Raw genomic sequence first — 15,593 nt, 5'->3', positions numbered from 1 at the left:
GTTCTCGGTTTTAACCTGGGCACATATGGGCATAGTTACTATTTGGTAAAAAAAACATTCACGATGATCAGAAAGCACAGACCGTCCAGGAATCATCCAAGTGCCCTCTTTTCTACACTTCATCTGTTTTCGCTTTTTTTTTTGTTAATATAGTTAATTCAGCAATTCAACAGCATATCAACAGTATTTCCTTTAGGATACCAACATCTATTAGAAAAGTGACACACATTTTCATACCGGAAACATTTCAATCAAGCATTTTTTTCTCATACGATAATTTTCAACACCGGGAGAGAGAGGAAAGCAAGACTCACATATTATTATGACTGACAACTTGATAACAAGGCTTCTGGCAGAAGCTGCAGCAAGGGCAGAGAAGGAACGACAGCAACATTCGAAAAGATCGAACAATTCAGAAAATGTTCCCAATGCAAATAACACATATGATCAGGCACAACATGTTTCGACCAGCCTAGAAAGCCCCCACGCACTAATCAGCAGTGATCTAGATGACCCTGAGTTGGATTCACAGAGGTCTTCTGCGGTAAAAGGGCATATATACACGGTGGGATTCTTGAAATTGCTTGAAAATTCGCCACTCTGTGATATTTCGCATCTTTCACTGCCCCCAAAGGAGTTTTACAGGCTGGACATACGTTCATTCCCCCAGGGGAAGAACAGGCAAGATTACAATAACGGTGGATTTGGAAGAAGAGGCGGGGGGAGGAAAAATGGTCCTCGGAGAGGCAATAATGGATCTGGTCGCAGAGACAGACGGAATAATATTAATGGATACAGCAGCAAAAACAGCAACAGCAGTAACGGTGGCAGCCGCAGGTATGGCAATGATGGTGAGCACTACCATCACCATCACAGAGAGTCGGACCCTATTGTTGATGGTGCGATCAAAATGGAGGATGAGATAATCAGCAGGGATGAGGAGGAAAAGGGTGGACCACACTCAATTCGTGATTTCGAGCTTTGGAGGCTCAAGATGAGAATTGAAACTTTCAGGAGAAACGGAGAGGAAGTTCCCCAGAATGATATGGAGGAGTATGAGGCACTTATGAGTCAAAGAGGTGCCGGAGGTTCTAGTTATTCCGATAAAAATGGATCTGGTAACTCTGTGGACGACGAGTTTGCATCCATACCTCTCAATATGACCCCTGTAGAGAATGAGAAGAGTGAAGGTATTGCCTCTTTGGCTCCAGAAGACCCTTCGAAGAGCAGATCATCGAAGTTTTCGATGTTTTTCAGCCACGAAGAGGCCAACGGCATCCCGGACAACCAGAAAAAGAGTGTTACGGCAAACCTGGGTGTTATTTCTGCCGATCCGGTTGGATCTTCAAAGCTCCTGTCGGTTCTTCGGGCCTCCGGGCCAGATCCGGCGGGTTCGGGAATTGATAATGGTAACGGCGTTAATGTGGCCTTTAACAACAACCAAGCACTTCCAAATACGCCTCAGCCCGTTAAGAAAGACTCACTTTTCCTACAATCTTTGCTTGCCAAGTCAAATAAAGAAAGTGTGACTTCTGCTTCTTCGCCATCTGTCTCCTCACCACCTTCTGTGGCCAATTCTGCTGCAAACTCGGCCAAACCTTCACCTTCTGCAAATTCTACATCCTCCGCAGCTGCCATGTTACCACCAATGGGCAACGCTCCGCCACCCGTTGGAAACAGCATGCCTCAAATAGGCAATGTCCCTCCTAACGGCACTCCTTCCCAAAGCCAGCCAGTAAGGATGGTGCCTCCATTTTCTGGCCAGATGCCTCCACTACCACCTTTTGGCTACATGCCACAATTTCCTGCTGGCCAGTTTCCACCCCAGGGACAAATTCCTATGGGACCAGCCATGGGCGGCAATTTTCCGCTTTCAAACGGCTTTGTTCCTCCAAATCAGGCTGGTGTTGTTCCTCCGGGGATGCAGGCCGCTTTTCCTGGTGGACGGCTTCCATTTATGATGGCAGGGCCTCCAATTCAGCAGCAGCAACAGCAGCAGCAACAGCAGCAATTACAACAGCAATTACAACAACAACAATTGCAGCATCAGCAGCATCAACAACATCAACAGCAGCAGCAGCAACAGCAGCAACAGCAACAGCAGCAGAGAAATGTTCAAATGCTGTATAGAAACCAGTACGGAAAAGCACAGCCACAATGAGCAGGTTGAGTCTAAGTAAGCAATGCAGAGTGTGCTGTACAGCGTACAGCACTAATGAAATTGCAGTGCTTAGTTCCCAGGTTACGTAGTGATGGAATAAATGCACCGAAAGTGAGTTTCAGCTTAGCTGTAAGCAGCTTGAAAGAGAGAAATATTCAAAGTTTCGTATCTACCGTATTTATATTATCACATACTATATACTGTATTATAGAATTCTGGAGATCTTTACCGCGCAGTTGAGGATTTGTATTCCTTCGTCACATCCCTCCGTCAAACGGCAATCTGTGTCGAAAAGAACCTTTGAGATCGCATTTTTCTGGTTGTTCGAAAGACGTAGACTGAGGTCTGTCTCCTCATCTGATGTGGACCCTAGCAAAAGTTTGTCATGAAGAGACTCAATTAGAATTGAGCCGTTATAACCTTCCTTGCTGATTTTGTCGAAAATGAACTCGAAAATCTTGTTCAAGTTCTTTTTCTCAAGTAGACCTACAAACTCCGAAAGTGTGCCAAGGGGCATGAAGCCAAACATTTCACGTACTTGCTCTCTTTTTGACTGACGTGAGTCTGGACCAGCGTCCAACATCTCTACATCATTGTCTGCATCTTTCGCACTATGCCCATCTGAATTGGTGGAAAGGAGCCGGCTAACACTCTGTAAATAGTTTATAGCACGTCTGAGATCGCCCTCACTAATCCTGAGGATCTCTTTCAAAATGTTTGTATCCACATCAATCGATTCCTTGCCACATATATACTCAAGCCTGGTAAGCGCACTGCCTTCATCTAAAGACTTAAATCTAAACTTCGAGCATCGAGAAGCCAACGGATCAATAATTCGAGTCACGTAGTTGCAAATTAGGCAAAATCTCGTTATTCCCGAGTATGTCTCCATCGTTCGTCTTAGTGCAGACTGTGCATCTCCGGTCATCGAGTCTGCCTCATCTAATATAATCATCTTATAAGGAGGGCAAGGATAATTTGCCTTGTCTTCCTGCGAAGGCCTGGAAACGGTCAACCGTGCGAATCCCTTAATCCGCTCTCTCACGATACTAATTCCACGTTCATCAGAAGCGTTCAATTCTAGCACACGGGTCTTGAAAAGACGAGGTCCATATAATTGTTTGGCCATTGCAAGAATAGTCGAAGTTTTACCTGTACCGGGGGGACCATAGAAAAGCATATGAGGCAAGTTAGCTGTTTCTAGATTCTTCTTCAAGATCTGCACCGTTGTTTTCTGAGAGCTCACCTCATCCAAGTTCTTAGGTCTGTATTTTTCCACCCAAGGCATTCTTTCTGACATCTGCTCCTTGGTTTGAATTGCCTCAGCTTTCGGCTCCTTACGGGCCATTAAAAGATCCAATCCCGACGGCATTGCTTATTGAGCTGTTTCCTTGTTTCCAGCACCTAATTTGTTGCAGTAGCAATAAAATAATCGCTACAATTGCTACAGTGTTGTGTTCAGTCTCAAAAGCAATGAAATTGAAACGCGTCAGATGTCGAAGTGAAGGTGAACGGACTTTTTTTCATTTCCATCACAACTACGCTTTATCCGGCAATGAACCCGCCTGGCTTTAATTCCTCGCGAACTTTTTTTTTCATGTTTTTTTTTATTTTCTTTCCACGCAATCACGTACTAGTGGATCTATACTTTTCATCCAAATCGATCTCACTTCGTGTTTCCATAATATATCCTATATCGGTGGTACCCACTTTCGATATATTCCGTTGTGTATACATAATAGAGATTGATTCGCCATGAAAAACCTCCAACTTCTGGAGGAAACTACACAGAACCCGCAGGCGGCTAAAAAAGCTTTAGAAGCGAAACCAAACGGATTGTTGCAAGAAACGGAAGCAGCTTCACAAACAACATCAGATGATGATGGGCACAACAACCAAAATGGTGAGGATGAGGATGACCTGGAGGGAATGCTAACTTTACCGATGTCCCGTATCAAGAAAATTGTAAAACTTGATCCTGAGCACATCTCATCTACAGAGTCTGCAAATTACTTGCTAGGAGTAGCAGCGGAGTTGTTTGTGAAGTCTTTCACAAGCCAGGCAGCATCCATTGCCAGATCCAAGAAGAGAAAGAAAATCCAGTACGCGGATTTTCATGATGTGGTCAGCTCAGCTGAAAGTATGCTTTTTTTAAAGGATCTCGTTCCAAAGACTGTTCCACTAAAGGAGTTGCTCTCGGAGAAGAAAGTGAAGTTGCGGCCTGATCAGCAAGCTTTGTTAGAACGGGTTTCATCTGCTCAACCCCAGGTCAATCCAACAGTACAACAAACACAAAGATCACTTCCTCCTATTCAGCCACAAATAGCATCTGTGCCGGAAATCCAGGTCCGTCAGACCGCAGTTCTTCCGCCATTAGTTGAGACTAGATCTGGAGAAAAGTATCCACCCATTTTACCAAAGGACCAGCATCCAGATTCGCATTCTGACAGCCAGGAGAATTTAAACGCTTCACAAGCTGATATTTCTGATGGAACAGCCAAAAACACCTTTAGACGAAGCAAAATCAGCGACATCTTAGACAGGGAAAATAATGAGGATGTGGAGATGAAAGATGCCTAAGCTATATTGGCAAAAGTTACATTCTTTTCTACGTAATAAAGCGGCACTGCTTGTGAATTCCTGTATAGTACATTAGATATATGTAAAAATGGAATTGTTCCAATTGCACGTAATCCATTTATCTTAAGCTTCTCTATATATACATGGTCTATCTGCATCCCTGATACCCCTAACCTCTCTCCACATACGTTTCCGAAATAGGGAACTTCACTTCACCCGTTTCAACGAATTCCTTCACTTTGTCCAAATATAGTTTCCCGTCAACAGCACCTAGTTTGTATCCCTTGAAGGAATCTTTTGGAATTGGCACATTCTTACTAACTAGAGGTTTCAAAACACATTCATCTAGTGTCTCTGGAACGACAAATGTTCTCACCTTATCGTAGTTAATTTTGTATTTGCCTCGCTTGTTTAGATGACCTATACCTGATGATCTGGTACCTTTGTAGAAATTCTTATTTCCCTGCTTTCCTGTTAATGGAAGCCTCTTATTACCCGTTTTGCTACTACCATAAAACAATGTGCCGTCTCTATATGTTTTCCAAGGTCTTCGAAGGCTTGCCAGTGCCGTATTTCTAAAGTTCAACACTGCCGATGTCTTCATATTGTATTTTTACAAGCTGCTAGCGACAACTAAGTAATATGCTTTTGGATAATAACTTTTAAAAGGACCCAATAGGTTGTGGATGAAATAAAGCGATATGAAGAAAGCTTAAAGTTCATAAAAAAATAAAATAAAATAAAAAATACAGCCCTCCTTCTCGAATAATGTCTTTTCCAGAAGTGCATCCTTACACGCGAATGTTTAGGGGCATTCTGCTGTTCAACCTAGTGTTCTCTACACAAACTGAATTCACTCATGTATTCCTGTTCTATTTGTTTTAACCTGTTAATGGCACTCTTTTCATTTACAGTGTCATGTATTCTTTAGAAATTTTGTTTATTCTGTAGGAGCAGTACCAATGTGAAAAGTTAAGTTTGAGTGAGAACGTCTCCTATTCTAAAGGCCCGTCCTGGAATATAAATTATTACTTAGTTATATAAATAAAATGAATCAAATGATACATACGAAACTTTGCTCTGATTCGGCTTCTTTAACTTGGCCAACAAAAAGAAGTGTATAAAATGAACAAATTAGTTGTAGTACGATACCAATGATAGGTAACTTGTGAGCACCAAGAATTATGCCTGTATCTTGTTTACAGCAATGAACGCTGCAAATATGTCACAAATAAGTGTTTCAATTAATTAAGGGGGTATAAGTATAAACGTATTTTTGCAAAATAGAATTAGTTTTGGCAGTTTGCAACCGCAATTAAGCATATAATCCGTACTCCATACCTGTAGGAAGTAAGTTTCCTCCATACACTCCTTTCCACGACTTAGGAGCAACCAACTTGGTTTTGTCGCTTGAGCTTTTCACTATGCCCAGGACCTTTAAAACACAGTCATAGAGCTGTTCGGCATCCTTTGAATTATCACCTTCATACACAAAAGTCGAAAGGCATACACATCCAAGAGGTTCAGTCTTATTGTCTTTCGTATCTTTTGCTTTTTGGTGCTGTATGTCGCCTAGTTCCATTGTTCTTGCCGAATTTATAAGCATAAAAAGATTCGATGTTGATCTTGCCATGTCTGTAGAGCCAGACAACTGTTGTGATTCTTCACTCTTTGTCCGTTTCACAGCCACTGCAAGTTCCGAGAAAAGCTCTTCAAATAAATACGATGCACATGGGGAAATATCTTCACATTTGCTCATGCTTGCAATCCGAGAGTCATCGTGAAGGTTCAGAGAAATGGCAAGATTCTTAGCCAAGTCGTTTGTCCAAAGTTGAAAGTCATTCTTCGCATATTTATCCTCCCTGAAGCCCTTATCCTTGCTCTGAAGAACTACAACGTTCTTAAATTCGCATAATTCAACAAAGGGCACAAGAAGATCCTTGTAAAACCGTTGCGAACATCCTGAAATTATGGGCGATCTTTGCTGAATTATTGTCAAGTTGTATTGTGAACAGTAATAAACCTCCAATCCTGTGCATGTGCTCACTGGAGAGTTTACTGTATCATCAGTTGTTCCATTTGCATCTTCGGTATAGTCTGGTGCAGCAGAAAATGGGTAAATCCATGTACTATCTAACCTGCCAACTAATTTCACACCTGGAAGATTATAAATGAGAAGATCGACAGTAAGCTGCGGCACATTTCCAATAGACACAATTGGTAAAATCAATGTTGAGCCTGTAAACTTCTCAAGCACAGAAACGGGGTTCAACTCAGATAAGCTATGGAAAGACATTGTTGAGTAGTTCAAGTTTGGAAATTTCGTTATTTTCGACCTTCTTACTCGTGATTCTTGTAATAAACTAAATACAAGCAGATCGAGGAGTAAGCCAAAATTTGGGTAAATACAGAATTGGCAGTAGATAATAACAAACTGAAGAAGCACTGTTATTTATATAATTCCGTATCCCGATGTGTCAACTGTCAACAGACAAGTAAGAATGGAAAACGGTTCAATCCAAAATATTCACTATTGCAACATTCGTACACCTCTTTTTTCCTCTTACTTATTTTTTTTTTTTTCGTCCTGCCACCTCGTTTCCGCCTTCGTACGTCGTATCCCAACAGATTATTTTTGTTTTCCCTTATTATTACCTGTTTCACTATAATTTTCTTCATAATTTCCTTCTTGCATGTGTGTATTGATACATATTGCATTATAGCCTACATATTACCATAATCGATGGATCTGGAGCAAAAGACGGGATTCTGCTTTTCTAATCTACCATTGAATTATCTTGCTTTGCCTCGATTTCCCTAATTGGCATCTACTCATCACCTCGGACTGTGTTATCGTCAAATATTCATAACCCTTCATCCCTGATCAAGCCCGCATATATCGCTAAGCTTGTTGATATGTTGTTTGCACAAGCACTGTTCTCTTGCTAGTCGTCTTGCAACCTGAAGGTATTTATCGAATTTTATCTTTCCACCTGCATGAAGTTTTTCCAAATGATACAAGAGGTCTGTCATTGCCTCGCTTTTTGTAACAAGTGTGTAAAGTTGATTAAACACCGGGGTTTCTGCAATGAGGCACTCGTCGAACTTCGGTAGAACTTGTTCTATATCCGCATCTAGCTTTTTGTGCAAATCCTTCATTTCTTCAAGTTTTGAACTAAGAAGCCTTTTTCGCTGCACTATTTTCGCCTCGTAGTATGTAAGATAGCTAGCTGCATTTATGTCCGATTCCGTAACGCTTAGAAGGTCATTTTGCATTTGGATTATTTCCTTCAGTGGTATTTCCTCTAGTAGTTCCGTCTGTATTTTCTCGTTTAGAGTCTTTCTTATGTTTTCAACCATTTGTGTGGTGCTTGGGTTAGCTGGTAGCAATGGTGGCGGGCCTTTTGAATTATGAGATTTTGAAAGCTGTACCTGATCGTCCATAAGTTTTATCTTTGCAAACTTCGGTGCCACCACAGAATCTACGATCTCAGCCGAATTTTTGGCTTTTGGTTTATGGCCGTTGCTAGGTTTCTGTGGCAAAGGCGGTGCATCGTTAGTGGAGGACGAAGAGTTGCTCGAAGTAATCGGAGAAGGTGCTACACGATGTAAAAATGGGGGATGCTCCTTCAAGCAACGCAATAAAAGCTGAGTTAAGAGCAAAAGTCTGTTGTTCTGGGGTTTTATTGTTGAATTTGAGGTGTCAGATCCGAATTGCCTCGTCCAGTTGGATAAAAATGGATGATAAAATCTACCAGATGGATCACAGTAATTGTTTGGAATGATGGTGTACTCGCTCAATGCCTTGTCTCCGTTCTTTTGTCTATCATCCGAATTCTTTACGTACACAATTGGAGGCGCTTCTGGATATTCGAATGGTATCCAGATAGTGAAATCAACACATGATGGAGAAAGATGTTCGTTTGAAGGTAGAGATGTGATATTCTTTCCTGCCTGAAGATCAACCGGACCATATAGTTTCACCATCAATCTGCTTTCTCCGTGCTGCATAGTGTATACAGATGTTCTAACACGGAAATATGGAAAGCACATGAGAACCAACGATACATCCTGATAGCACAATACCGGATTGTGATATTCTGGTTGAAGCACCTGGTAAAGCCATCGAAGGAGCTTGTCCGGTAGCTTCTGGGGCATTCTGACTCTAACTAATTATAAGTGCCTTTTTAATTTTAGTGATTGAGTTGTCTGCAACAATTCTAAGCGGAATATGTGAAAAAGCGAAGGTGGGGGTATGTGGTATATGTAGCAGGAAAAATTAAAAGTGGGAAAAAAAAATAAAAATAAATGAAAATGCTGTACATCCTCAGTTTAACCTCATGGTTTCTCTCCGGTCACTCTTTCAGCCTAAAAGACTAAGCATTTATGTCTTGATACCCTGTCCGACTTTATAGATTGCAAAGGTATTCAAGATTGAACAATCATAGAGAAATTGCACGCCTAATATCAGAAACTAGAGGTTTATCTACTAATTAGCACACTTTTGACAACCAAGTTTTCAGAAATAAGCAGCACAGATTCGTATACACTCATAATGAGCGGGTAAGTTTCATCAAGTCAAATTTGATATGTCTTATTCCATCGTCGGTTACCGCTTTCCAATCATTATACTAATATTCTAATATTTACAGATGGACAGTTATCATTGTCTTGATTGCCAACCTTGTTGCTGGCTCTCTATTTTGGAGATTTGCACCAAAGCAGGATAGAACGTAAGTTCAGCTCATAAAATTAACTTTCTTTTAAACTCATTTTTGCCGTTATTTGGATTTCATTTTACTAACCAATCCATTTTATGTTTCGAAAGTGTTTGGAGGAGTACAGTGTCTCTCATGTTGGCCATGATGTACTTGATGTGGGCATTTACATATTTATGCCAGTTGCATCCTCTTATTGAGCCTAGAAGATCGGATCTAAGACCCGAATTTGCAGAAAAGATATAACTTGAAGTTGGAAAAATGATGTCATGAGCTCTGTGTTTTTTTTTTTCATTCTTCCTCTAAATAACCACCCATTTTAATATCAGCGTATCATCTTCAAGAGAAATTCACTGAGCCAGTTACATGTAATGCTTACATTGATAAAAATGTATTCCCTGGCATTTGTAGTAACTACCAAGTAAGAAGGTAGTAGACAAAAAACACCAATGGAAATGGAAGTGCCCGCTGGAAATGACACTGTTGAATGATAATTTATGAGGTTTGCATCATTCCAGCGGTACTCGATCTTCTCCAACGTACAGAACCCATTACTCTATGGAAGAGAACAGAGCGTGGGGCAGAATCGGGAGATTGAATTTTGAAACTCACTACAAAAAATGGCATAAGACGAATCCTGAGACATCGTCACAGTTAGTTCTCACCCCTCCGACCTCGGAAGAGTAAAGGATATCTCTGTGGATTGTCTGTTAATTTCTATTTGGCTAAATTCGATAACTTTAGGTTTCGTTTGAAGTGGAGAGTGCGTAAAGCTATATTCAATATATGCTTTGATGGAAAAAATTCGGGGAGCGCGCTCTTTATATAGCTTTACCACTATAAAAAAATTCGGCTTTGTTTTCTTTCTTCTTTTTAGCTCGCTGTTTTGAGGGTTTAGGTCTCTAAATTATATAACAACCGTGTTTAAGCCCAGCACTTAAAGGTGGAAACATACTCATAATATTGCTTTTGCGGTTTAATTGATCACTAGTATTTCCTTGTTCCTTCTATTCTTGTTTCGATATTTATATGCATATAAATTTGCTGTGATAATGCACTTATTGGATCTGCATCTTGTCGCCTTTAATTATGTCTAAGGAACTTATCACATCCATATGGCATATTTTAATAGCACCGTTCACTCTAACACTTCGATTTCTATTCAAAACTGTTATCACGCCATTTTTACTTTTCTTTGATATCCTAGTATATGGATTGTTTACGCTACCATTAGCTACCTTTCACAAATTAGAATCGTTTTTGCCAGAGAATTTCTCTCTTGTTACATTCTCTGAAATACTGCATGTTGCTTACTATTACATATTTGTCGCCACTATAGTTGGTACAGTGTGTGCCTTTGCTGATTTATTCCTTATCCATATTGTGCACAAATCTCTCAGATTTTCCGAGCTCACATTTACAATTCCATATATTAATATCCCTCTAGTTTTGCAAGGAGGAGCACAAGCTTTGCAAGAGAAAGTAAATATTAATGTTGACAAAGCTAGCAAGCCGGAAAGCCTGGTTCCCAGACCTAACAAAGGTGGCATTTCTGAATTGAAACCATCACCAGCTCCGGCGGTTAATGATAACTTTGTTTTCAAATCCAGCGGATATCGGGATGAGTTGTCTCAAACTGATAGGTCACAAAATGCTACTGCTGAGTCTGAGTCTGAGGATAGTACAATTACATCTACACAAATGTCACACAGGGACATGTCAACGGTCCGAACAGAAATGGAGAATACTGAGCTTAAATGAATACTCGGCAAAAAAAAATGATAAGTCTCATGTTTTTTTCTCCAAACTGGTGTGCCTTAACACGGCTGTAATTTCATTGTCCGATAACCATTGATCTAGTTGAATTTTACATCATAAAGCATGAAAGTGAATTTTGGAATTTATCACATTTACAAGTTCGCCGAAAAACTGTAATAAGGAGAAATTTTGTGTCGATTGATGGTTATAAATATGATTTATAATGATCAGTTAGAGTGTTGCAAGTCTTTCATATTTGATAAAAACTGAAAGAAATTTGGTATTTGAATGTTCTTGTGACTATTTTCCGTTCAATCTCGAAATTTTTGAGCTCCAATCAATTCTTATTCTAAACTCATGTTATCAAATGAATTGGAAGGTGTGTGTCGATATTATCGCATGGACCGTGATTCATCTGCGTATTTTTGCAAGGCAATGCTTATTTTTGCAAAGAAGTCCTGGAAAGGGACTGACACTATACGTTATATCCGAAACAAAATGCATTTTTCAACAGTTGCCCAGTTAGAGTATATAGCAGGTGTTATCGCAGAGCGTTTTATGAACTTCCTTAATTTGCAACCCCTACATATGTTCAAACTTCCTGAAAGCAAAGGTTACCCACTTTTTCAATTTAACGTTGATATGAGGTTTGTTGGACCTTCTTTGGCTACGTTATTAGTATGTCAGCACATCCAAACTTCTTCTTCTACAAATATCGGGCTTAATTATGTCTACACAGTCAATCTGATGTTGAATTTCTTATGTTTGGATGTGGCCGCAATTAGGGATTTCCATAAGAAGTTAGTCAAATATTTCTCAGAGGGAAAGTTTTGGGGTAGTAGGTCCAGTCCTGATTGGCTCGTCTCTAATAATAAACTGATCCTCGAAGATATTGATGTGTCAACGACTGTCATTGAAATGTTTAAGGATAAAAATGAACGTATAAGGGGATATAATTAATGTAAATAGAAGTATTCAATGCAAGCTCGGCACTGTAGTGAAAGTTTATTCTGGGGCATATAAACAATAGTAACGGTAAAAAAAAATAATAATAATTAACAGAGAAAAAGTAAGAAGCGGTGAGTCGACTAGATTGCAGGAAGGTGTCTAGGGAAAAAATTTTTCATCAGTGAAAAAATAAAGATTTAAAAAAGTGTTTTTATCAGCAATGGTCATCATCTGAAGAGACAAATAGACTAGCTTATTCACTTCTTTCCATAGATATATCGGTCAGACGACTACCTAAAGTGAGAAGAACAGATATGTCGGAAAAGTATATGATCAAGCCGGCCAAGTCGGCCCCAGCTGCAGACACATCTGATTGGCCTCTTTTACTTAAGAATTACGATCAGCTTCTCGTTAGATGCTCGCATTACACACCAATTCCAGCAGGATCTTCACCTTTGAATAGAAACATTAAGGATTACGTCAGCTCAGGTGTGATTAACTTGGATAAGCCATCAAATCCATCATCGCACGAGGTTGTTGCATGGATTAAAAGAATTCTCCGTGTTGACAAGACAGGACATTCGGGAACATTGGATCCTAAAGTTACGGGATGCTTGATTGTTTGCATTGATAGGGCTACTAGATTAGTGAAAGCTCAGCAGGGTGCAGGTAAAGAGTATGTTTGTGTGTTAAGATTGCACGATGCTCTCAAGGATGAGAAGCAAATGGGTAGAGCACTGGAAAATCTGACTGGTGCTCTTTTCCAAAGGCCACCTTTAATTTCGGCAGTCAAGAGACAACTTCGTGTTAGAACCATCTACGACTCCAATTTGATTGAATTTGATAACAAGCGTGGATTGGGTGTGTTCTGGGCCTCCTGTGAAGCAGGTACCTATATGAGAACTCTTTGTGTCCATCTAGGTATGCTTTTGGGAGTCGGTGGTCACATGCAAGAGCTTAGAAGAGTTAGATCTGGACAGTTGACTGAAAATGATAACATGGTTACTTTGCACGACGTTATGGATGCTCAGTGGGTTTACGATAACAGTAAAGACGAAACATATTTGAGAAAGGTGATATCTCCATTGGAGACTTTGCTGGTCGGCTACAAGAGGATTGTTGTTAAGGACTCAGCAGTTAATGCCGTTTGCTACGGTGCCAAGTTGATGATACCCGGTTTGCTTAGATACGAGAAGAACATCGATCTTTATGACGAGGTTGTCATGATTACCACCAAAGGTGAGGCTATTGCCATTGGTATTGCTCAGATGTCAACTGTTGACTTGACAACCTGTGATCATGGTGTTGTTGCCACTGTCAAGAGATGCATCATGGAGAGAGACACATATCCAAGAAAGTGGGGTGTTGGACCTATTGCTTTGAAAAAGAAGAAGCTGATCAAGGAAGAGAAGCTTGATAAATATGGTCGTGTCAATGAGAAGACGCCTGAATCTTGGAAGAAGGATTACGTCAGCCATGAAGATGTTCCAGCACCAAAGGTTCCTGAGGACAAGCTTAAGGCACCAGAATTACAAAAAGCCAAGTCGTCACTGTTTGAAAGTTCTAAGGATGGAAAGATCGAAAAGTCAGAGAAGAAGGAAAAGAAGGAAAAGAAGAGCAAAGAGGATAAATCTTCAGATGAGCACAAGCATCATCATCACAAACATGAAAAAGACCACAAGCATCATCATAAGCATGATAAAGGTGAGAAGAAGTCCAAGAAGAGAAAATCAGATGATGCTGACGATGAAACTGTGGACAGAAAGAAAAAGAGATCCGATTAAGGGACGTGGTAATTCGTTTTAGAAGTTTGTGTGTAGCAGTAAAATAAATAAGAGTTAATGAAATTCGGGAAAAAAGTTGACAATGTTTCTACTTTGATAGTGATGCGTGTGCCAGCCTACTTAGTTATGTTAGGTGTGGCTGTGTAATCTGAAGTAGTAATCTTACTAGGTAATCGAGAATATTCGGAGTGATAGCCGAGCTTGGCTGTTTTGTTACCGAATAGTGCGGGATTTGTTCGAATTTAAGGTTAAAAGCTAAGCCGAGAATATACAGGGGAGATTTGAGAGCAGCGAAAAAAAAAAAAAAAAAAAAAAAAAGCAGAGTACAGATTATTAATGAGAGTTTTATTAATAAGCGCCGTCCTCCGAGTACTCATTGAACCTATCAGTCATGGAGTATGCTAGCCATAACGTTAAATCGACTTTAAAGCATATAAAAGAATAATTGTGTACATTGATAATGTCTTGGTCCGGCTTTAAGAAAGCAATTAGTAGGGCAGGTGGGTCTGTGGTTGTTAAGGCAACAGATAGAGTTTCCGACAAAGATTACGACATACAAGAAAGACGGTTTAAGCTAATTGAAAAATCAGGAAAAGAGCTTCAGAAGGAGGCGAAAGCGTTCTTGGATGCGGTGAGAGCAGTTACAGCTTCACAATCTGCAATGGGTGAAGTTGTTGACAGTTTATATAGTAATTCTGAGCAAGCAGGTCAGTCGAATGTTGGCTCATACTATCTACAAGCAGTTCAAGATTTTGATCAGGAGACAGTAAAGCAATTGGATGGTCCATTCAGAGAGGCTGTTTTGGACCCAGTCTCAAAGTTTTGTATGTATTTTTCTGAGATCAACGAAGCTATGAAAAAGAGATCGCATAAGAAGATTGATTATGAACAGGCAAAAGCCAAGGTGAGGCGTTTGACTGACCATCCATCAAAGGATGCATCAAAGCTCCCTAGAGCACAAAGAGAGCTTGATATGGCCAAGGATATTTATGACTCTTTAAATGACCAATTGAAAACCGAACTTCCACAATTGATAAACTTGAGAATTCCATGGTATGATCCTTCATTTGAGGCTTTAGTGAAGATTCAGATGCGTTTTTGCACTGAGGGCTACGCTCGCTTGGCACAGGTTCAACAATATCTGGACCAGACAAGTAGAGATGAATATGCTAACGGTGTTCTGGATCAGAGAGTGGAACAGAAATTGGGCGAAATGGCACAATTGAACATCTGTTCCTTGGGATTGAAGTGACTGAATGCTTCTTTTTTGTTTTCTTATGTGTGTATCATTTATCTGCTTTCCTGTTTCTTTTTTAATTTTCCGCACACGTTTACTGGCTTACTTACTATTCATCTGAAGTCGGTCGTATCCTTCATGTCTAGCATATATAACTTTGTATCAAGTTAGGGCATATATCGAGCATTTCAGAGACCCAAGGTCTCTTTTCATATTAAAAATAAGACTCTTCAATATAATTGTGATCTCACCTCTTCGTAACACACATATGTCTTCTTCCGTTGTGGTGAATATTCTTCAAATAGTGCGTATTCTTTCATGTATTTTAGTCAATCGACGCGACGTTTTCCAGAAGGTTCGAGATTGTTCTGTATTCGACGAGAAAGTCCTTGCTCTTTCGACAAAGT

The 15,593-nt window shown here is 40.1% G+C and overlaps 10 protein-coding genes across 10 annotated transcripts; 6 read left to right on the top strand and 4 right to left on the bottom strand.

Moving 5' to 3' along the window:
* Positions 1-322: 322 nt before the first annotated feature.
* BRETT_004575 (uncharacterized protein) lies at positions 323-2,161 on the top strand (the record flags this gene model as incomplete). Its single annotated transcript, XM_041283069.1, has 1 exon — positions 323-2,161. The coding sequence occupies one exon, from the start codon at positions 323-325 to the stop codon at positions 2,159-2,161; it is 1,839 nt and encodes a 612-aa protein (XP_041136421.1).
* Positions 2,162-2,366: 205 nt separating this feature from the next.
* Positions 2,367-3,533, bottom strand: BRETT_004574 (uncharacterized protein; the record flags this gene model as incomplete). Its single annotated transcript, XM_041283068.1, has 1 exon — positions 2,367-3,533. The coding sequence occupies one exon, from the start codon at positions 3,531-3,533 to the stop codon at positions 2,367-2,369; it is 1,167 nt and encodes a 388-aa protein (XP_041136420.1).
* Positions 3,534-3,916: 383 nt separating this feature from the next.
* Positions 3,917-4,741, top strand: BRETT_004573 (uncharacterized protein; the record flags this gene model as incomplete). Its single annotated transcript, XM_041283067.1, has 1 exon — positions 3,917-4,741. One exon carries the CDS (start codon positions 3,917-3,919, stop codon positions 4,739-4,741), a length of 825 nt encoding a protein of 274 aa, XP_041136419.1.
* A 169-nt stretch (positions 4,742-4,910) lies between these two features.
* BRETT_004572 (uncharacterized protein) lies at positions 4,911-5,345 on the bottom strand (the record flags this gene model as incomplete). The annotated part of the gene is made up of 1 exon (XM_041283066.1): positions 4,911-5,345. The coding sequence occupies one exon, from the start codon at positions 5,343-5,345 to the stop codon at positions 4,911-4,913; it is 435 nt and encodes a 144-aa protein (XP_041136418.1).
* Positions 5,346-6,056: 711 nt separating this feature from the next.
* On the bottom strand, positions 6,057-7,037 carry BRETT_004571 (uncharacterized protein; the record flags this gene model as incomplete). The annotated part of the gene is made up of 1 exon (XM_041283065.1): positions 6,057-7,037. The coding sequence occupies one exon, from the start codon at positions 7,035-7,037 to the stop codon at positions 6,057-6,059; it is 981 nt and encodes a 326-aa protein (XP_041136417.1).
* A 578-nt stretch (positions 7,038-7,615) lies between these two features.
* BRETT_004570 (uncharacterized protein) lies at positions 7,616-8,899 on the bottom strand (the record flags this gene model as incomplete). The annotated part of the gene is made up of 1 exon (XM_041283064.1): positions 7,616-8,899. The coding sequence occupies one exon, from the start codon at positions 8,897-8,899 to the stop codon at positions 7,616-7,618; it is 1,284 nt and encodes a 427-aa protein (XP_041136416.1).
* Positions 8,900-10,548: 1,649 nt separating this feature from the next.
* Positions 10,549-11,220, top strand: BRETT_004569 (uncharacterized protein; the record flags this gene model as incomplete). Its single annotated transcript, XM_041283063.1, has 1 exon — positions 10,549-11,220. One exon carries the CDS (start codon positions 10,549-10,551, stop codon positions 11,218-11,220), a length of 672 nt encoding a protein of 223 aa, XP_041136415.1.
* Positions 11,221-11,805: 585 nt separating this feature from the next.
* Positions 11,806-12,177, top strand: BRETT_004568 (uncharacterized protein; the record flags this gene model as incomplete). The annotated part of the gene is made up of 1 exon (XM_041283062.1): positions 11,806-12,177. The coding sequence occupies one exon, from the start codon at positions 11,806-11,808 to the stop codon at positions 12,175-12,177; it is 372 nt and encodes a 123-aa protein (XP_041136414.1).
* A 302-nt stretch (positions 12,178-12,479) lies between these two features.
* On the top strand, positions 12,480-13,949 carry CBF5 (centromere/microtubule-binding protein cbf5; the record flags this gene model as incomplete). Its single annotated transcript, XM_041283061.1, has 1 exon — positions 12,480-13,949. One exon carries the CDS (start codon positions 12,480-12,482, stop codon positions 13,947-13,949), a length of 1,470 nt encoding a protein of 489 aa, XP_041136413.1.
* Positions 13,950-14,409: 460 nt separating this feature from the next.
* Positions 14,410-15,201, top strand: BRETT_004566 (uncharacterized protein; the record flags this gene model as incomplete). The annotated part of the gene is made up of 1 exon (XM_041283060.1): positions 14,410-15,201. One exon carries the CDS (start codon positions 14,410-14,412, stop codon positions 15,199-15,201), a length of 792 nt encoding a protein of 263 aa, XP_041136412.1.
* Between the last annotated feature and the right edge of the window lie 392 nt (positions 15,202-15,593).

This window comes from Brettanomyces bruxellensis, chromosome 7 (assembly GCF_011074885.1).
Source record: "Brettanomyces bruxellensis chromosome 7, complete sequence".
NCBI classification, from domain to species: Eukaryota; Fungi; Ascomycota; class Pichiomycetes; order Pichiales; family Pichiaceae; genus Brettanomyces; species Brettanomyces bruxellensis.
Note: the sequence above shows the minus strand (reverse complement) of the source record. Positions and strands in the feature narration are given on the sequence as shown.